Source organism: Egretta garzetta, unplaced genomic scaffold, assembly GCF_000687185.1.
Source record: "Egretta garzetta isolate BGI_Z169 unplaced genomic scaffold, ASM68718v1 scaffold45, whole genome shotgun sequence".
NCBI classification, from domain to species: domain Eukaryota; kingdom Metazoa; phylum Chordata; class Aves; order Pelecaniformes; family Ardeidae; genus Egretta; species Egretta garzetta.
The window spans coordinates 9444722-9467833 of record NW_009260028.1 but is presented as its reverse complement, the minus strand read 5'-3'; the positions used below and the strand labels follow the sequence as shown (position 1 = coordinate 9467833).

General features: G+C 38.8%; 1 protein-coding gene across 1 annotated transcript in view; it reads right to left on the bottom strand.

The window, feature by feature from the left end:
- The window catches only part of SIM2 (SIM bHLH transcription factor 2), a 58817-nt gene that overhangs the window by 15143 nt on the left and 20562 nt on the right, over nucleotides 1-23112 (bottom strand). The window contains exons 4-6 of the mRNA XM_009640988.1: nucleotides 8040-8125; nucleotides 5587-5786; nucleotides 1732-1838 (exon numbers count right to left, since the gene is read on the bottom strand). Coding sequence (XP_009639283.1) covers nucleotides 1732-1838; nucleotides 5587-5786; nucleotides 8040-8125 — 393 coding nt within the window. The remainder of the gene's footprint in view (nucleotides 1-1731; nucleotides 1839-5586; nucleotides 5787-8039; nucleotides 8126-23112) is intronic.

The following is a 23112-nucleotide window of genomic DNA, read 5'->3' as shown; positions in this document are numbered from 1 at the left end:
ATCAGATGACACTTAATCATCGAATTGCTTTATAGAATGGTACGTCAAACCTGCCAACCTTTTACTGTTCATGTTCCTAAGACATTTACTGATGGATGGTGGGGGAGTTATAACAGTGCTCCCCAGAGGAAGTTTGTACACTTCCTGATCTGTTTTAATCGTTTCTAGTACTTGGTATTCTGACCGTGATTCTGCACTGTTCCCACTGTTGCCCAAGCATTAGCCATTATTTTTTGTTTCTTGGCATTTGTTTGCTTTGAAACTTTCATAAATTTCTATGCATGTGTCTTGCATTTTTCTTCTGTTTTTAAAATTTACAATAATTTATCTTTGTAATTCAGATACAGTATCTAGAAAACTTATTTTAGTTACTCTCTTTGGTTGAGGGTTTTTTTTTTCTTGTATGGGTGTGTGGGTGTTAATTCAGTAAATATGATGTGTCTCTACTTAAAACTCCAGTCATACATAGATCAAACTGGCAGCCACAGTACAAGTCTTCTACTGCACAAACAGAATTATCCATCACTCTGCTCTAAAATGGAAAACTGTTTTCCAGAGATGATTGTGGCTATAATGGAATCATCTCTATCCTGGTTGACACAGGTATTTCAAATAGTCTTGTGAAAATAACGAGTGATGTTTCATGCAGGTAACAGTCACATCCAAATGCAGATGTTAACAGTACAAAGAGGATGCCCCCAACAGGACATTACCGAGTACCCTGGTCATTCTAGCTTTTAGTTTGCAATGGCCCAGAGAATTCAATGGTGTTTTGGTAAATTTGAACTTGCTGTAAAGATTAGTTTCTGCTTTCCCAGGTGTAGCACACACTGCCATCAACAGAATTCGGCACTTGGAATTTCAGCACTGACTTGCCAAATACAGTTACATCCTCCTTTATATTCCAGATCATCAAGAACAGCACATATTAAGGTGAAGAAGTGACTACTTTCTCCTTCAGGAAGCCTAAGAAGGATTTGACTCTGGCTGCTTTCAGCCCACAGGAGAAATCTGGAAAAAAATTCACTGACATTGGTTTTTGGATGTCATCTTTGCATCGTATGGGCTGTGACAGACTGAGCCAAATCCAGAGTTCAGCTATTCCCTCAATTTGCTTCTCAAATTAACGTGCTACTGAATGAACTACTTCCCAAATCCAGATGTTTGAAGATATGATTAGTGTCTCTGTTGGCAGATGAAGAATTATTAAATGTGTAATTTTTTTCCTGACACTCCATTCTCCAAACCTCATCCACATGCTATTAATGAACATTCATCTAAGGATTTTTTGGGTTTGCATTCAATTCAAACATGGGATGATTATTACTAACATATTTCAGAGGAATGGGGAGCTGTTGCATCATTTTTCTTTTAGCAACAGAGGCTAGTAAAGTTCAGATTTTCCCCTCTCACTCACTCACTTGCTCTTGAAGGTTTTTTTCCTTCAAGAGTTCACCACCCAGAATCAAGCCCAAATTTTCAAAACAGCCTAGATCCTTTAAGTAGAAAGATAAAAGTGGCCAGATATGTTTTTTTCATGAAGCACAGCACATTGAGTATCTGCCTTATTTGCAGAACTAATGGTTTCCCGAAGTGATAGCCAAGCACTTTTGAAAATCTAGCTCCAGTCAAGATTTGGAAAGCTTTCTTTACTTTCCAGCACACTGCCTGTTGTCTGCAAAACTTCTCACTCTACTTAATAAATTTCAGTCTAGCATTCTTTTTACTTACGCAGATGATGAGCATATCGTAAATGGAACACATCACAGCCATGAACATGGTGGTAGAGGGTTTTTTCTATCAGATCTTGGGGCTCATATCCAGTTAATTCAGTCACCCTGGAAAAGGAAGTTTCCATAATAAGTGAAACCTCTAGGAATATTCAGTTTCATTAACCTAATATTTGATTGTGCCAACAAATCAAATGCCTAAAAACTGCAGGACAAAATGTTAGTTTTGGAAACAGAATCCTCATCTTTATAAGAAAACAAACCCTCCCAACCCAGCCAAAGCAAGGTGCAGTTATTCCCTGGCCAGCCTTATACACAGGCAGGAAAAAGAGTTCTTTTGCTTATTTCCACTTTGGGCTTTTGCTACTGCCGTGCATGATCCTTTGCACAAAGATCCAGTTGAGGAGCCATTCATGAAACAGTAAAACTGCTCTTGCGGACTGCTGACACATTTTCATTTGCTTTTGCAAACATACAAGTGTAGCATGTATGTCAGTCCATAGACACTGTGATCATGGTCTATAAATAAATTTAGGCTAATGCCTAACAGAAGAAGGAAGCAGGAGCTTATTCCAGCTGAGAATGTGGAAAGCCAAGGAGCTATGAAGATAACAAGCTAAGAAAAGGAAGTCTGAAGCTAGACTTCAGAAAAACATCCTCACATGATGAGAAGTAGAATAATGGAACAAATCTGAAACAGCAGCATCTCTGCAGATGTTAAAAAACCAGGCTACACTGGTCAGACTTACACTGGGTCAGACCCGAAGAGTCAAACTTCATGGTTCAAAATGGACTTTTGTCTATTTAGCATAGTTGCTTGAGAATAAAAATGCTTATAGTACATTGTGTAATGCAGCCATAATGTGGCTTGTTTACCTAGTGTTGCTGGGGGTGTTTTACACTGTCCTGGGCTTTCTTCACCTAAAAAGGCAGAACAGAGGTACCATACAAAGGCATGTCTACGTTAACAAGCAACACAGTCCATTAGTAGGCGATCCGTAGAGTAAAATTGTACTTCTGCAGCAGCAGATGCATCTGCATATTTTAATTTTGGGACTTTTACTTGGGGCTAGCTCTAGTCTAGGCCTGTGGACTGGAAGCTTTGTAATAGTTGGAGCGCCTTAGACATGCTCTTGCAGGTTGTCCTCCATTTTAGATTCACACAGAAGGAATCCAGTTCAGATGCCTAAGGCCTCTTCATGACATGAACTGCAGTGCAATGAGTGGGGACAGTCAGAAGAATGCTTCTGGTCTGAACTTAAGCACTAATGTCCCTGTATCAGAGGATAACAAAGTAGTATCTACAGAAATGAATACAGGGATCTCAAGCAACTTGTGTCATTGGGGGTGCAGATAACATAAACTTTGATTGTAACTGTTACGCATCTTCTTTACTCTTACCTTAATGCTAACCAATCATGTGGACCCCACAGAGACTAGGACTGTACATTCTACTTGAAAGAGAGCGGTTTTTTTTGGGAGGGGAGGGGGCAGGTTTTTTTGAAGGAAATCAGGAAAACAAAAAAAAACACCCAATGCCTTTGCGGTCTGATTTATTATAAACACAGTACAAATACATCCATACCTCCCCTGGCTATGCCTTCATCTGGGAAACTCTTGCATGCCTTTGCCTCAGTCAGGGTCTGCCAATGCAGAGTGAGCACACGCGCTCTCTTTCTGCAGGAGGATATGTGAACATATGCTTGTGTTTCTCCTTCACACTGTGGACTGTCCCTCCTGGCTTACAATTCTAGGGGCCCAAATTCTCACTTAAGCCTACCAGCATGGTGAAATACAGGTGGAAGGTCTTGTTCAGGTTTCAGTGCTCCTTCTGACTTCAGTGCAATTAAAACAAGGGTGGCAGTTTCATCCTGCTCAATGAATTGTTGAGTACAGAAATAGCTAAACGAAAACCAAACAAAATGCCATAAACCTAAGCCAGGTGTTAATTTTTCTGGAGGTGCAGCCTCACTTTGAAGCTGGTCTTTCCATGGGCCAAAAACACATCATTAACAGTTACAAGGACACCCAAACTTTCAAAAAGTTTGGATCTGGACATAAACTCAGCTGCTTGACTTGCTTAACACAAAATCAAACCACCAATAAGCCACTGTAGGGAGCCTGGGCTCTGAAGATTGTTCTTTGCATGTGACAGGGCACACAGAAGGAAACAGAGCTTGCCCCAATGATCAGTTCTGCCCTCTAGACTTCTTTAAAGCCATTGTAAACCATGTAGTGATGAATGCATAGGCTGCAAATCAGAAGGAGCAGATCACTTTGGAGGGAAGTAACTGTCTCCTTTTTCCAGTGACCTCGATAAAGGAACTCTTGCATGTTTTACATTGTGTGTAAGTGTCTAGAAAAGGCCTATGGCTTTCATACTGGCCTGCCTGCTATTGCTGTTACCTGTAAAGATCTAGCAACACTTTTTCTTGTATGGATACCAGAAACAAACCTGAAACCAGTTTTATCTTACTCCTAATACGTCCCTGCTCTGAGCAAGTATCATTTGGTTTGCTCAGCTGGGAGAGCAAAGGGCTTTGGTAATGCTTAATACCCCTGATTGTCCTATGTGTGCGACAGCCATCTGCTCTTTCATAAACACAGCTATGCAACAGTACTGGTTCTATCTGTGCTCCTTGTCAACACCTCTGGTTATACCATCTCCTTTGAAGACATTTATGTCTCCAGGCGGTTCCTCTTAGGCACATCATTTCCCTTTTTCCACATGCAAAGACATGTTGCTAAACCCCTTGTGCTTCTTTGTAGCAGTTACATTAAGTAAAGCATGCCAAAAAAAGAGAAAGGATTCCAGAAACAACTAGTTCTTTGTATTTTAGCAGCTGATGGCCCACTATCTCACTGACTTAGCATGGAGAAAGAGCATGTTCTTGCACGGCTGACCTGCCATGCAAAACTTCCCCACTGTCTTGGATACAGACTCTTTTTCACTGCTACACGTGAATGTCATTTCTGCTACTTGCAAATCCCGCATGCCAGGGAAATGAGAGAGTATGTGACATACTGTTCCTCATGCAGGGGTTTCTGAAGAACCATCATCTTGTCAATAGTGAAATCTGTTAAATTGTCTGGGAATTGGGCTTTTTCTCTCAAGGTATCTTGAAGTGCACGGTACAAATCATCATTGTATACTAAAAGATAGCATGTTTCAAAAAGACAGGAATGAATAATTTCACAACTGCTGCAGTTCTGGTTTTGTGCTCTTCTCTTCTTAGCTGAGGGTGGAGGCAGGGTTCTCTTTCCTCAGCAATAGCTGGTTTTGTAAAGTTTTGTTTAAGAAGGATGTGTTTTCATGTAGTAGCCAATTGAATGCATTTTCATTTTAACAACCCCATTACTAGGGTCGGTTTCATTGTTAAGGCATTACACTACAGTGCGGAAAATTATGTTTTCTTACCAGTCTGTCAAAAGCTTTCTGGATGACCCCAGCAAGTCATTTGACCTCAGTGTTTCAGCTGTGGTTTTTTGTGTTGTTTTTTTTTTTTTTTAAATTGTGGATGATGGTACATCCGTATTCCTTTCACTAGCTCTGTTTATTAAAATTTATGCCCTTTAAGGTAAAAATGTATTATTGCTCATCTTCCAATTACTCACAGCAAGAAGGCTTTAGTTGAGTCTCTGAAACTGTAGGTAAATTGTACAGACATTCAAGACAAAGTATGGTCTATCCAGCTACCTGAAGGGCTTTGAAGACCCACATGGTCTTTGTGTTCCAGATCTGATTTGGACTGCTTTATTTTTTTGTGGATATTTTTACCTGTTTGGAAGCCACTGTAGCTTACAATAACACTTGACTTGGAAAACATTTTATGCTAGAAATTAAATAGCTGCTTACCTGGAATCTAGGAATATTAATTTTAAGTCCAAACTTGCTCTGAACATAAACATGTTACTGTGAAGTTTGATCTCAGTAATTGCACTGGGAGGTAAAGATTGACCTACAGCCACCAGTCCAACGATTTGGTAACAGGAATCATACAAAGACATATCTAGCATATACTGACGTATCTTCAAATAGCCACTGCAGTGGATCACCTGGCATGAGAAGAAAACACACTCAGTATCTGATGGCAATGGAAGAGGCTGCAAGTCAGCTGACCACCCAGTTTCAATGAGGTTATAACACAATACACCCTTATAACACTTAAATACTGCATAGTTTCTTAAGGCTTCAGAAGTGTGGTTAATTCATAAACAGAGATTAAAACACAGTAAATGCAGGTTTCTTGTTTATTGCCAACATGATTAATCCAGTAGGAAAGCACATGCTCTTTGGGTGCTATCTAGACTACTTTCTAGTTAATACTTTAAACTCTCTCTAATATAGATTTCTTGATGATACAGTCAGAATTCCTGTTCATTAACAAAAAACCCTGGAAGTTGCTTTTTTAAATGACTCTCTCGCACATAGACACAGAGGTATCTATAAACATTTATATTTTAATGAGTTATTATTCTGATGAAAAACAGACACTTTAAAAATCCAGTGGAGATTAATGCATCACATTTATAAAGATTAACTGCTGTGTATGTAAATGCACTACAAATGAGTTTTAAGTTCTGCAGTCAAAGTTCAGATGACATTCTTTTGACATGTGACCAAGCCCAGGGTCTTGAGACCAGATTCCCGAATCCTCATATATAATTCCTAATCACAGGAGTGATAACTTCAGTGCTAGACTGTAAAAATTCACAATGTCAGCTGAAGAGGGGGGAAAATTGTAACCTGGGGACTATTCCAGAACATAAGATTTATTTAATGTAGTGCTGGTGTTTAGAAATCATTTGTGCTCCTGCCAATTTTCTAGTCCAAACAGTAGGCATACTACACATCTTTCAGCTTAATTTCTGTATTGGTTTGACTTTTAACTGTGTTCAGTGGAAAGGAATTAATTTCCACTTTAGTGCTCCTGAACAACCTACTAAATAGTCACCTATAAATAGGTTCCTGCTGTATAACCTGCCTTCCTCCTCTCCAATCACCACGTGATTTGTAAGTTTAGCAAATGTACAGTAGCAAGAAAAATTTATTTAAGATCTCTCAGCAAATCCTACTAATTCCCATACTATTTGATTCATGAGTTTTTCCTACGCTTCAGCTAATCTGGTGATATTTTCAAAATTATTAAGTCCCAACTCCAAGTACAGTCAAAGAAAATAAATTTAGGCCAACATCTCTCTAAATGAATACATCCTGAAATGTCTCACTGCATAAACTTAATACTGAACAAAAGAAGGAAGAAGGTGATACCTCTGATTAGCAGTCATAAAGGGGGGTGGGGGGGTTGGAACCTTCTAAAGATACCACCACTAAAACTCTACTCTTTTACCTGATTTCGGATTCAGCTTTGGAACAGAAGCATTTTTGCTGGGAAGCAGCTGAGCAAACAGGAGCCTATGTAATGAAGAATTATCAGTCTAACCAGGTAGATAGCAGTGTAAATAGACAGATATATGTCTGGACCTTGAACACATTCCTTAAAAGAACTCTGTTTCTCTTGCATGCTTTTCTTTTGAATGACTCAAAATGAATCCTCACTAGACTGTATGTGAAGTACCCTTCTCTTCTGATGCTTAAGTGATGGATTTATACTGTGTAGCTCAAAGAGCAGCAAATGCACACTGTAAAGCTGAAAATAAGAACTACCTGAATGAAAGGTGTTATTATAGAATCTTAGCAATGGCTGTGGTTTCTGATTTCATGTAATAAATAGTAAAACAATATAAATGATAAGATTTATAAACAGACTTGGTGGTTTAGTACAATTCAATCCTGAGTTGGTAGTAATGATTGTTTAGGGTAACATTACAGTCTCGTTAATGTTGAGGTAATTCTGGTCAGGCCAATGAGGTGACTTGTGCAGCTGGGTGGCTGCTCAGCCAGAGCACAGTAACACCAAGGCAGAGGGATGTGGGAAGACTTCCAAGTTCCTGTGTCTGGGTTCCTGCCTCACCTGCGTCCAGTTCCATAGGGGAATAAGACCTAGCTGTGTGCTCCCCTTGCACCTCCATGGCTGTGCTCCAGCTGATTCCCCAGTCTGGAAGATCAGGGACCAGGATGTGGGAATGTGCCACAAAGCAAACTCCAACTCACTGTGAGAGAGTCTAGATTTAAATTGCTAAGGGAATCTGCAGTCAGCAGTGGCATTTTTGTATCTGTTCTGATTCTTTCCATTATTGACTTTGCTTTTAGCTACATATACGCAAAAAAAAACCCCCACCCTAAATAAATAAACTGGTCACTTCTTGAATACTTGGGGAGCAGAGGGGAAAGCTTATATACATTACCTTGTATCCACTGCACGTCAATCCTGCATTCCTCTTGGCTAGGACACACTTCATTCTCAGGAAAAACGATCTCTCAATTTCATATTCTGAAAGCATAAACCACACTTCTTATTTATTACTGAAGATTTTGAAACTGTCCAGAACATTGCCTTTCATGATTTAACAGACATGTTTATGTCTCGGCCCTAGGCAGCAATAGAAGTCAGCCATTCTACTTTTCCCACTCAATCTCTGCCCTCAGGATCTATTTCACCTTTGTGTTAGGATTCTCTGTGAAAGTTGGACAAGTCAGCATGACTAGGTCTCCAAATTTCTGTTTTTACCACCCTTCACGAGGCAATCACCTTGTTTCTGAACAGTTAGGTACAAGCCCATATTGATAAAAGGAAGGAAACACCTCCTTTGAAGCACAGGTGAATGAAATAGAAATAGCTGAATAGGAAACAAGAAAATTCATTGGTTTTATAATAATTTGAGCGTACATAGCTAGTCATGCCCAGACTGGTGAACTTCTGGCCTCCATAAGCAATATTATTACCTGTTTCACTGACTTCCAAAACCATGTTAGTAGATGGGTTTTAAATAAATATCTTCATGGATAACCTCCAGAAATGTTTTAAAATTAAATATTGCTAAGGTAGACACATATTTTCTGCCAGGAAAAAGTTACTATTCTCTTTAACATTAATTATTCTCAATAACAGTTCAGTCATCATTAATCATTCTGACTTTTTTTTTACTGAAAGTTGCAGTTTGGCAGAACACAACTATATTAGGAAAAGAAAACTCATTTGGTACATCTGTGAATAGGAAAATCAGGGAAGCAGAGGGGTTTTCAGATTTGTTGCAATGCGTATTACCTCCTAACTCCCCACAGGGTCTGATCCAAAGTCTACTGTATTCAGCTGAAGTCTTGCTTTAATTTGATTTAACTGTTGAGTTGTGTTCCCGATTTTTGTACATCCATCACCCAATTAACACCTCTTAGCCACACACCTGCAGTGGTTTGAGCCTCAGACCACTACCTGGAAATCAATAAACTCTCTACATTAAGTTCTGAGTTTAAAGGGCTGAGGATACAACCACAGAAAAAGGACTTAGTGAGGAGGGAAAAGAAATGTAGTATGTAGTGCATCTCAAGTAGTATCAGCCTTCCTGAGTATTTGAATTTTCCATTTATTGCCCTAATGCAAATTAGATCCGTATGGGGGAAAACAGACACTTAAATGAACTGGCACATCTACTATAGAGTTTTAAATACAAATGCATACAATTTGATGGGAGGAAGCCATACAGTACAGATTACTATTGCTGAAGCATGATCTCATGAGTAAAGAATGGATCTGGGAGTTGGGAACATCGGTGCAATTCATGGCTTCAATACAGATTTTCTGTGTGAACTAATACTAGTGCTTGCTCTGTTTCTGCCACTGTCCCATGAACACAAAATAAAGGTAACTTTTTCCCTTCAGGGGTGTCAAGGGAGAAAAATAATTAACGCACAGTAATGAGGTTACAAAGACCATCTTCAGACATGGACTGAGTTGCTAGCAATTTTTATGACTTCCATGATTCTATAAAAAGATATGATTGGTGGAATTCAAATCAATGTCTTAAACTTCTCAGATGTCCTGCCACAAGACCTAGAAGAGTCTGTTTCAGTAACAAGGTCTTTCCAGGCACCTTATTCATCAGCTTTCTATTTGCTGCTTCCTTCATTTTTAAATACTCCTGCAGACTAGTGCACTGTTACAGAAACACTCAGTTAGCTCTAACTTCATTATTCCACCAGGAATAGATTATGATGTACAGTGTGGTCTTTAGGTGTCTATAAAACTAGAGTAGTACCCAGACTGTAATTTTTCGTTTATTATTTAAAATTGGTAATTATTTCATTATTTAAGAGGTCTTGTCTCCCCAATTTCATGATGGTAGATTGTAGGCAAGAGGTCTCCCTGGAACATTAGTCCTTGTAACTAGCTACAGGCTCTCTAGGAAATCAAGAGAGTGATTAAAATAATTAAAGGGCAAGGATGCTGTGTGGTGTAGGAGGACAGAGTAAAGAGGGGCAGAGCTGCACCCTAGCACTAAGTGGTACGGGGAGGGAAGGGTGATAGAATTGTAATTCAGTAGTAGCTGCATGTGATTTGTGAGACTTCAGAGTAATAATCAGTAGCTTTGTTGTTGTGTGCAATCAAGTGCAAAATTATATAACTGTAATTTTGTAATGATGTGCTTATTAATTATTGGTCATTGAATTATGGGGTTTAGTAGTGCGTTGCTGAATCAACAAACACTAGACCCTTAAAACAGTTGCTTCTCATGCCTGCAATCTAAAGAGGGAAGAGATACCCATGAGGTAACTAGGGACTTGTCTGGGAGCTTCCATTTTTGAGGCTTGAGCTAGCTAATATTAAGATGCCTTAAGTAAGCAAAAGCAGAGATGGCCCATGTGGCCAAACAGAATCTGGGCCCTGAGTGACGTACTGCTTTTTTACCTAAAGTGTAAGTAAGTCAAAGTAGTGTATACATGATGATAAGCGCTCCTCCTCCTGTCTGTATTAGAGTGATTGTTTGTGTTTGTGTGGGAGTCCAGTGTCACTGTGAGAGTTGCCGTTTTGGGGGGGAAAAAGCAGAATGTGTGTAAAGGAGAAAAGGAGAGCCTAACCATTCCTGGATGGTCTGGGGCCATAATAACTGTTAATGCAGTTATATAGTAATGCAGCATGTCCCATACCACAGGTGGATGCAGGGTGCCACAGCATTTTTAACCAGCCAGCTGGGATTGTTACATGGTTGGTTAAGGTTAATGGTTATGTCAAGGTGCCCAGTGAATAATGTGCAGGTGCTACATGGTGTCTGCCATCTTGTTTGCAGGATTGGAGCTGAAGAATACAAAAGTCAGCAGTGAGAGATACTTGTGTGTGTGTGAGTATAAAATCTGCTAGCAAGCTTTGAGACTGACTTGCTGGCAAGAAAAAGCAGGACCAGGCCCTTCATATTGTTTGTGCCTATGTGAATGCTATTAAAGTGTATGTGGTGCCCGTGAAAGCACTGCTCTGCTTTCGTCCATGTTGATCTGTCATTGGTGGGCTCTGTGTACATACATGCGTTTGTGCGCACCTACTGGGAATAAAACCATCTCCAGACCTGATCAAAAGACTGCAAAATATAAAGGAGCAGTAAGACCAAAAACCTTCACATGAAGAATCTAGAAGTGCAAGACTGTGAACAGTGTGAACCAGCATTCATATTAACTAATACCTTTGCCAGTATGATTCCCCAATACCCTTGAAAGTAGCAGAAGGGGGTAGAAAGCAAAAAAAGAACTAAAGTAAATTTGTAATTGTAAAGCTGATATTGGAAAATAAAGAGCCCTGGTATCCTGCTGGGTACTAACACATCCATCAATATGATGCAAAGCTTAAAATATCACATCCAGGCTCTACCTGATGCAATTAAGATGGTCTACTCTGATGAAGAGAATGTAGGAAGAAAATGAGGTGCTTAAAGGTTTAGCAAGCAAAGAGGGAAACACTGAATATTCAAATAGGACAAATCAGATGAGCTGTGAGAAGAGTGATTATTAATGCATGCTGTCCTGCTGCAGAGGTTAATCACAAAATTGTGAGGAGATAGTAGGCATGAAAGCTCAGTTCTAAAGCAGGAAAAAAGCCTATAGCATAAAAAGCCAGCACCTGCTGTAAAAGTAGAATGGCTGGAGATGTCCGGGGATATAGCAAAAGTCTCAAATTAGGGAAGGCAGAAAAACAGTAAATGTGAAGTAAGCACTTCAGGCTTAAGAAAGAGGTGAATGTAACTGATTATTCTTGAAAGTTAAGTGATTTTATCAATCAGAATTAAGTTTTGAAAAACTGAAAAAATACAACAACATAAAGCATCTAGACCTAGTAATGTAATTGTTGATATTACTAGTGTTCTTTCAAGCAAACATGTAAGCACAGCACATATAAATAACAGAAAGAATCTTAGGCTATCAAGAAGCTAAAAGAGGTTTGAAACAGAGAGGAAACCAATCAAGGGTTGAGAGAACTGTGGATTAAGCACATCTGTATGAAACATAGGAGAGAGAATAAGGAATAGTAAAATGTTATGACTGAACTAGAATATAAGCAACACTGAAGGAAAATAGCTTCTTTAATTATTAGAGAACATTCATACCTTCTAATAACTGAAGCTTAACCACTGTATTTAATTGTTCTGCAATGTTAACTATATGCATGTATCACTGTAAGTGATGTTAACGTCTTTCCTTTTAGTGGTAAGAAAATGTTAAAAATCTATGTATAAACTATGTCTGTTTGTTACAGAGAAAAGATGAAACCAACAGGTTGCAGGCATCAGCTAATGAAGGACAAGAAACAAAATGCTACTGAGTAGACCAGAAAGACTTAAGGATATGTTCCAGCTGAGTTAACACAAAGAAGAATTATTAATAACAATCTTTGTTGGGTTTTATCTTCCACATGTATCACAGAAGAAAAAGTAATCCATTAAAACCCTATGGGTATTGATAACTATTGCTCGACTTTGGTTTTGGTTTGCTTTTGTGAAGATGTCATCTCTAACCAAAGAAACCCCATTTCTCTGCATGATGATGTACTTCATATTATTATTAGTGATAATGATTAAAAAACAGTTACAGCACTGTAATCTCCATGTAGGTACTCTATGTGTGTTCATATGGATGTAGCTTGATATATTTACAAAACAGCATTTTTAGAGCTGTAAGAAATAAAGGAGACTTCATTAAGCATAGCAATGTCTCCCATGGTAAACTGTACTTTCCAACCAACACCTGGAACTGAAACAACTTTATCTTCACACAGTGTGGTATTGGGGATATTTTAGAATGGAGTATAACAATTTCATGTGTAAATTCACATTTTTCACTGCAGGAGGTATTATATATTATATTGCCCCATTGACTACAGCTTCCAGAAACAAGCTGAAAAACTGGAAAACTGACAACAAGCTGAATAGAATAGAATAGAATAGAATAGAATAGAATAGGACTATTTCAGTTGGAAGGGCCCTACAATGATCATCTAGTCCAACTGCCTGACCGATTCAAGGCTGACCAAAAGTTAAAGCCTGTTATTAAGGGCATTGTCCAAATGCCTCTTAAACAGTGACAGGCTTGGGGACCACCTCTCCAGGAGGCCTGTTGCAGTGTTTGACCACCCTTTTGGCAAAGAAATGCTTCCTAAGGTCCAGTCTGAACCTCCTCTGGTGCAGATTTGAACCGTTCCCACGTGTCCTGTCACTGGATACTGGGGAGAAGAGCTCAGCACCTCTTTCTCCACTTCTGCTCCTCAGGAAGCAGTAGAGAACAATAAGGCCTCAGCGTCCTTTTCTCCAAACCAGACAAGACCAGATTCCTTAGCCGCTCCTCACAGGACATGCCTTGCAGCCCTTTCACCAGCTTTGTTGCCCTCCTCTGGATGCATTCAAGGACCTTCACATCCTTCTGAAATTGTGGGGCCCAGAACTGCTTGCAGTACTCAAGGTGAGGCCACATCAATACTGAATGCAGTGGGAGAAACACCTCTTTTGACCAGCTGGTTATACTGTGTTTGATGCAGCCCAGAATGTGGTTTGCCCTCTTGGTTGCCATAGCCATACTCAACTTAGCATCAACCAGCACCCCAGATCCCTTTCTGCAGGGCTGCTCTCCAACCACTCCTCTCCCAGCCACCTGAGGTTTCAAAAAAGTGAGCAGTCACCACACGGAGATGGCAAATTTTGCTGCAACTTATGCTAAATTTCACTACTGTTGTATCTCTTAGCACCATTTCTTTCAAATACGTACTATTCCAGCAAGTCCACCACATATGACAAAATTTGTCTGTTTAATTGGACCTTCTCTAGCATTTCTTGTAGCCATCTATAATTTTGGCAAACAGCTGTGTATTGCTATGCAAGGCTTTAACACAGTTTTCATGTATGGGTGTAACTATTGCAGCATGGGTCTGCTTTTCCCATCCTCCCCTTTACTTTCCGTGTCAACATCTATTTTCCCTCTTTACCTGAATGTCACTTGTTTCCCTCTCCCAAAAAATTTAAAAATAATCGGGAAATTGATCCTTCTTTTCATGAGTTGAATAATTTTCAAAGTTTGCACATTGTTCTGTTCAAACTTTTTTCAGAAGATGAATCAAGAAAATGTCTCAATAGCTGCTATAGCTAAAAAGAAGCCTCTGCCCCCACTTCTAAATTGCTAAGTATCTTGAAAGGCTCTGATGATAGCTTCCTGAAAAGCAGACCAACCATCTTCGTACAGCTTTTAACATTTCCCAGAACTTACTGACATTGTGTTCATCTACTACAGGAATTAGAGATGAAAAGAAACCTAAGAGCTTTATAAGGTTCTTTCTAAATGTTTACCCTCCCATTTTTGGCATAGTACTTTTCTTTATCCAGTAATGTGGGACACCACTGCAGGTCTATTCTTCTATTCCAGCTACTTTCAATATTTTTCATAACTCGGATTTACTTACGATAGCGTATTTCTGATTTTGTTTGTCCTGTATCAATGTTTAACACTTGAAAGTGATTGTCCTCTCTCTACTGCTCCACAAACTTTTATTGAAATCTTTTTAAGGATGACCTGTGAGACTCTCAGTTCTTATCCTGGAATTCCATTTTTCACCAACTGGGTGATTGGTAATAATTCAGAAATGAAAACTGATGCAAGTAAAATAATAGTTTTGATCAATATGATTATATACTTTGAACAGATTTTTCTGTCTTTTCTGCTGCTCTTCTTTGGAAGGGTGTAACTAAGGTTACTGACATCCTGACTTTTTCAATGAGTCCATATCCATGTCCAAGATGTCCATTTCTGCATCACTGTTTATTTTTTAGCCAAACTCCATGTTTCCCTTATCAACTTCAGAGAAGTTTTTCTATCCTACTAATATATTACTATATTGCCTGGTCATCTTAGAAAGGCTCCCTCCCTGTAGTTGAGTAGATTCAGTAAAAGCTATAAATGAGGCAGAGAGTAAATGGCTTCATTGAAATCCCAGCCCAAACTTATCCATATATTAACATCCTCACAGAGCTGAAACACAACAACCTGTGAATGAGAACATAGAAAAACATTGCTCTCTGTGGACATACAGAAGATGTATTTCTTTCTCACAGTACTGAGTGCCATTTCTACAATGTATGCCTTCTCCATTAATCCCTTTTCTTTTCTTAGCTTAGTATATCGTGCAACACAGTTTGACTGCAAGTACTAGTCAAGAATAAAATAGCCTATTTATATCTTACAGATTTGTATTTTCTTACTCTCATAAACAGAATAAATGTCATGGTAAAGAAAATGAGTCTTGGCTATTTTGGATAAAGAATTTGTGCATTTGTTCACTCATATTGCACATGACTGCCAAACAGGATTCTCCAAGTATTTCTGTGAAATTATGGTTAGCTTTATGGAAGCCAGAATTGTCCATCCCTGGGGGTGCAACTATGAAATCCGTCTTTGCTTTCAACTCCATCTTTCATCTCTTTTGAAAGAAAACAGTCACAAAATTCTGCGGTTTGCATGCTGCTTGCAAAGTGGACTGAGGAAAAAAGATCATCATACATTTTTCCACAGCTTCACCTCTCATGCCTTTATTTTCTCTAAGGTAAAAGCTTCTATTTTATATCTCTCTCAAAGCTCCCAAGTTTTGACATTAGCAAAATATGGCATTGTTTTCTTGCAGAACCACTTTGTAAATTAATATACATCAGCATGCAAACTGCACACTTTGCATCATGCACTGTTTTAAGAATGTATGCCTCATCTGTCATTACAGAAGATACGAAGCAGCATTAAAATTGGGAGCTCTTGACACAGCCAACAATTCATGTTGGCTCTGCATGGCAGCTTGGGTGCAACGTCGAAGTTCAGCTATAGTGTAGGAGACAAAAACTATTCTCAAAGGGCACATTTAGACCAAAGCACTGTGCACGCGGTCACCCGCTTCTACCTTCCCTCCCATCCAACTTGTGCAGAGACACATGCCTGCCTCAAGCTAGTGCGTTCCTCTGGAGACAAGGCACATCTGTGTGATAAGCTGCGTTCCATGTCCCTGCTGGACTGTTTTAACAGGGTGGAAACACAGATACCACAAGTTCATGTCTGGATAACACTTTACTGCCCATCCCCCAAACACCGCATATTTTTGCCCTTTCATTTGGTTATTTTCATCTTACCTCCTCTATACTATAAAGTTGCACATGTTCTACTCTTATTCTTGTGTAATCTACAAAGCATCTGGGTCCCACACAGCACATTGCTGACTAAAAGAGCATGCAAGTATCTTGGCTAGTCTTTTGTGAGCATAACAAGGCTACAGATTTTGTGAGACACAAGAGAGAATACTGTGACTTCTATCCCTTAATTCTGAATGAGGGTGACACTAGCTTCTAGAACAAAAAAGAGGTAAAAGCACTGTAGGGCACACACAAAAGAGATGCTTGGATAATAGTGCATGCAATTTAAAGGTAGTCCTTGATGCTGGGAATCCAGGATTGACCAACAGGGCCAGCATGAGAAGGGGCTTGCAAATGCCTTTGGTGGACTTTCCTCATGACAGCAAAGCAGGCCTGGAGCCTGTTCAGAAGCAGGCCTGGAGATGAGTTAGTGGAAAATGAGGAGTCAGACCTATAAGCCTGGTGCATGCTGACCATCTTCATTATTGCTATGCCAGAAAGAACAGTATGGAAGTGAGGTTGTGACTAAAACTATTCTGCTAAGTAAGTGAAATGCTACATGCAAAGGGATGTATGAAAACAACATTTCCCTGTCCTTCCTTGGTATGTGTGATGAAAACTGATTCCAAGAGCGAAGAAACAAAACAGTTGTTAGACATACTTTCCCTTCACCCTATTACACTGCAGCATCGTATATACACATGGAGGTTACAGGCTTAAGTATTTGAGAATACTCATCTCCTTTTTAGCAAATGAGTGGCACCAGTTGAATGATAAAATATAAATGCCTTACATGGCAAAACTGCAAATTATATATAGAGAGAGAGCAAGTTCCTATGCACATGCTAAGCTGAAGTTTGTGGGCTGACTTGGTTTTCCCTGGTAATGCTCTTGCTATAGTAGGAAAGCAATCAGTTCTGTTGTTAGCCTCTGTCCTAGAGTTCCAAGCTTGCATTGAGCTGCTCAAATTTCCTCCCCATTTGGACAGTTTGTTCTGTGTCCTGACGGTGCTGTGCAGAGGGTGAATTGTCTCTATTAGCATTCCTGTCATCCAAACTCAGACATTTGCTAGCATTTGGCCAAATTCTCCTTTGCTCCTTTAAGTGATGCTTCCAAACTTTTCTTAGAGAAGAAACTCAATAGGCCACTAGGCAGGAAGGAAAAGAATAGCTTTTGCAGTCTGAGACACTCTACTCTCTTTGGTATATTTTACTGTTAATTATCAATGAAAAAAGATTTTTTAATGGGGTGCCAGCAGTCTGCCTCTTTTCCACTTTTGTACATCCAAAATAATAATATTTTTTAAGTTTCTTAAGTTTAAAATAACACTAACAAATAGCAATAATAGGATCATCATATTAAACCATTATCTTTCAATAATGGTTCTCCTATAAAATATTTCTAAATTTGTTAAAATAAAAATGCCTATCAACATTTGTCTTTTGCATATGTACTACTAGAAACTTTAAAACTTAGTGTAAAAAAGATCTTTCCAGATGTACAATTTTCTATTCCCGTCTTTTAATATCGAACTAAATATATGTGGCGAAGATGTTCTTCCTCAAGGGGAAAAAAATGCACTGGCATTTATTTCTTAGCTGACTGAAACAGTGCCCTTAAAGCACCAAACAGAGTGGAGAAAGCCTGACACAATGTATTCCGCGTTCTTTGTGTAACTTATAACAGGCTTATAACCATATAAGAATTATCTAGTTGTTAGCAGACAACTGGGATGTATGCAATAACTACAGTATTCCTCTTTCCCTTTGTGTGCGCTAGGGAACGTTAATAAATTGCTTTTAGTATACCATACCTTGGTGTGCAAGTCAGCAAAAGTTGGGATGCTATAGATGTTTTAAAGGATCTAAATCTCAGAAAAAGCATATGAAGCCAACAGAAGACACACAATGTCTGACTCCAAATACACACACAGAAGAGCAGCACACAATGCTGAGCCCCTCACAGCATTGCTTAATTTCTTGTCCTAGTTAACCTGCAGTGCAACTCTCTCTTATTTCACTTGTTTGCTTGCTTGTATCAGCTGCAGTGATGACAGATGGACTAGTCCTACCTAGCTTGCATTACCCTGGTACTTTACACAAAAATTTCCTTCCTTATTTTTATAGATATGTTCAGAAAGTACAGCGTTTCCCAAAATGCTCCAGCTGGTTTAGTGTTACCGTCCTGCTACAAACCTACCACTCTATGCTGCTAACTGTCAAAGAAAACTTCCTGCAGAAAGGTTGGTACAGACACACTTTCAACAGCGACATCATTTGAGGGCTTAAGGTCCTGACTTATCATAGTATGTGCATCCCAGCTTATGTCAGAATGTTGCTTCCTCTAATGAGCACGTTAGGAGGTGCTGGGTGTAGCCAATAATCCTGGTGCAATCCTCAACATTCAGTCCCTGAAAGCCAACCACTATTTCAGACACATGCAAAATGCTTATCATCTCTGGACAAGGCACTTTGTAACGGTCGCTTCACAAACCTCTGCCAACATTGTACCCCCCACCATGCTAGTACTAAAATGCTGAGCTCTAGCAGCTTAGACTTACTAGCCTGAAGGACTTAGAGTGTTAGGTTATATGTGAGGAAGGGGGCAAACTCCTCACATGCCTCCATGAGGTTCTGGAGCTATTGCTGGCTAGGCATAATTTTGCATGGCACCACAACCACAACCTACTACGTCTCCTGCACTAAGCAGAGGAGATATGCAGCATGCAATGAGTCTCTACAGTCAGTCATAAGTTGTAGCGTTGCAGTCTTCCAAGATTCAGAAACTACCATTACCTCATCATCCCCACATTTTGGAGCCCAGCCACCCTGCTGGATGACTACCTTGTGCCCCAGAAGGAGAATCTCACCCAGTGGACCCAGTTTGTTAGTTCCACTACTTGAAGAAACAGAAAAGAAAAGCTTTTAGAGCTGTAAGTGCTCAAGGAAAGACAGCATGCATCAAACCCACTTCTCTACATCCTAAGAAATCAGTTTCTCAGCCCTACACCATGAAACAATTGCCACATTCCTGTTAGTTAAGTGTTGCATATGTTAAGATAGAGGCCCAGGAACCTTGATATCAGCCTATGCAACAGATACAGCTGGTATAAGGAGTGCAAAACTGAGGTGTAAGGCTGCACAGGTACAAAACTAAGCCAGAACACACTAAAATCCTGCAGACCAGAAATACATTAAGCAATATTCGGAAATGCGTGAAGGGACAGTGAAGTCATCTGAGATCTGAGCACAGCCAGTACACATCACTTGGAAAAGATATAAAATTTTTCTCTTTTTTCTTTTTTTTTTTTTCCTTTTTCTGCTAACCCATCCCAGTTGAAAATAATGGATTCATTTTGTTACAACTGGTGCAAAGTTGGCCTAAAGACTCAAGTGAGGTGATTTGTTGAGGCATATCCTACCTTTAATATGTATGTGAGACAGAGTGTTCTTTTTCCCCACCCCAGCTACCCTCAGAAAGAGACCCCAGCTGTTGGCTTCTTTCATAGCAAGGGATCAGTACATATTGCTTTACATTTTCAGTGCTGGTCATCCAAGTAAAAAGGCAGCTTAAAGACTTTGTAAGCTAAAGCTGAAATTCTCCAAAGTCTCCACAGATCATGGGGCTTATGGCTTTCATTGAGTGATAGCTTGTAGACTTTAAAGGCCAGAAAGGAGCATTAGATCATAGGTGTAACCTGTACATTGCAGTTCATCAAACTTCAGTCAGTTCCTCCTATGCTGAGCTCAGTAACTTCTGTTTGCCTAAAGCATATCTTCTATAAAGGCATACAGCCTTGATCTGAAGACATCAAAAGAGGAAGAAACCACTGCTTCCCTCAGTATTTTGTTCCTGTGGTTAATCAAACTCCTAGTTATAAATGTATGCATTATTCTAATTTGAGCTTTTGTGGTTTCAATTCACAGACATTGGTCCTTGACATGTTTTTTCTTCTAAAACAGTCCTTTAGTTCCCAGTATTTTCTTCCCTTGGAAGTATGCATACACAGTAATCAAGTCACCTCCCAATCTTCTTTTTGATAAACCAAACAGATGGTGTTCTTTCATCTCTCATTATAAGCCTTTCCAGTCCTTCAATCATTTTTGTGTCTCTCTTCTGTACTTTCTCCAATTTGTCATGTTTTTTTAAAGTGGACAGCAGAATTATACAGAAAAATCCAATGTCCATTCACTAATACTGTATAAAGAATTCAATTATTCGTCCTTGCTATTCCTGTTTACTATTCCCCTGATTACAAGCACAAGGATTTTCCATTACCCCTTTTTGCCACAGCTTCACAACAGGAGCTCACACCAAACTATTTGTCCTTTATGACCTTTAAATGTTTCCCAGAGTTGCTGCCTTCCAGTTTCTTGCCCCAAAAGTTTTTCTTACCATAAATTGCTGTAGCACCACATTGGACTTATCTAAAGAGTGATTACACAACAGCTAGTTCGCCAACATCCATTTTCCCAATTTTTACCACATTTAATATTGCTATGAAGTCCAAGCTTCTGGAAGCATGTGATTATTCAAGAATTTTAACCATCTTTTAAAAAAACTAAGTATCTACGCTCTATGTCTGAAGACGTGCCTGGCTGTACCTGAAACATTAGGAAGTCCAGGGCAACTTAAAAAAATTTAAAAGTTATAATTTAAAAGGCTTATGCCTTTTAAACTAATATATAATTTTTTGAAAACCAGGCTGAGATATCTGAAGAAAAGCAATGTGAAAGTGAGCATTATGTAATGAAATCCACACTATGTCTGATTTTATGCAGTGAGCAATAATTTGCATTTTCTTGAGAAATAAAACTCATGCAAATAAGATTTCCAGAGCTCAACAGCTGCAAGGCTTCTACATTTCTCACGTTGTTTGGTATTTGAGAAAAACTTCTGTGGAATTGACAAAGCACTGGAAATACAATGGAAGGTTTGAAGAGAATAATGAAGGAAAATGAGGAAGATTAAAAGCAAACAAAGAAATAAATAAAGGGATAGCATCAAAATTTACAAAGACTGTAAAACTAGAGGTCAAAAACAATCTGTACTCTGGGTTATTCAATATCAGTAAGAGAATACCACAAAGTATAGATATGCATGTTCACATTTGTGATTTTATTTCTGTCATAACAGATCTTATCCAGCTACAACTACTGAAATAGCAACTGAACTAAAAACTTATATATGTATCTGAGAATGAGCTGAAGAACACATCTTGAGAAAGTAAAGTTACATAAGCCAAGCTGTAAATTTGTGTCATCAACATCTGTGTCAGCAGTGCAATATTGATTTTAATCCTGAGTAATACCACAGATTGGAGAGATCTGTAGTTCAATAAAGTTATAAAAGTAAAGGTTTTATTCAACCCAGTGACTTGATGATTCAGTTGTGTTTTAAAAGATTAAAAGAGATAAAATCAAACTGAAATGACAAAAAATGCTCTTTAAAAAGTCTGGTTTCCTTTTTATTAGAAAATGAAGCCACTTTGACTCAATTTCCCTCTGTCCTAAGTTATTTGTAGAACTCCATGTTTTATTTAAATATTCAAAATATCTACTAAGATACAGACAGAAGTTGCTTCATTCCTGTCACATATTAAATAGGTTTCAGGGCTTCACTGAAGAAAAATAGGAAACCTGATTTGATTTCTGTAGGCCAGGTAGTTTCAGGTTATACCTCAAGATATATATTAAAATGTGTACACTGCAGAAAAGGGAACTACTGGCACAGGGAAGACAAATATAAATAAATATTTGATGACTTTTTGTTCATTTTAAAAAGATTTAACTACGGATTCTGGATATTTTAACACACCCACTCCACACATTGTATGGGGAAGAGACACGCAGAAGTAAGATTTGCATAAAATAATCCCTACACAAACCAGAACACAGCTTAACTAACTCCTTTATTTATCTTCTCAAAGTCTAGGAATCCAAATAAGATGCTGTTGGTTTGAGGTTTATATCAATTTCCTCTGCTACACAAAATTTTACACAAAACAAAACATATGTAAATGGATCACATTTCAAGGTAAATTTTCCTTTACCTTTGCATTATTGAGAAACGAGAGCTGGATGCTAATAACAACCAGCATCTATGTAGAATGAAGTAAAGAAAGCTACAGAGAATGAGGTATATATCTGGGGCTAATTATACCATCAGCAGAATTTCAGACTGAAATAGCTGCATGTAAGCTGAAATTAACAGTTTCAATTCTGTGTAAAGTCTTTTCAAATACAACCAGAACAGAATTACACTTCACATGTAGCGAGAAGAATTTGTTAAGGAAATCAAGAATTTGACCGTAAGCAGCTAAAATGAGAGAGACCTGATTGTTTTAGAAAACAAATGCTAACAGGCAAGATAAGCATCCAAAGACACCCAAATATGAACAAAAAACAGGCAGTACCTAGTTCTGGACAAAAAAAAAAATCTTCTGGAACTGCAGTACTAGTGTGTTGTCTCACTGCTGCTAGTAAACCAGAGTCATGATACTAAACAGAGAACAGGAAGAGCTGCAGGGTTATTTGCATCTGACAGAGAAATGAATTCCAATCATGGAATGATTGCCCATGACTTTAAATTTGTAAAAAATCTCCAACTAACAAATTAAAAAAAAAAAATTGTAACAAAAACAGGAGGCTATTGCCATTGTCAAGACAGTGGGTATAAAAAAGTCTTACTACCAACTCTGGATACCAGCAGAACTTCATGAGAAGTCATGGATTTATACCAGAGGGATGCTCTCTGCTTATCAGTAAGGTAGGAAAAGGGAAAAAAATGTTGTTATTTTAAAAATGTCAGCATTTAAACAAGAAATCCCTGGCAGAAGAATGAG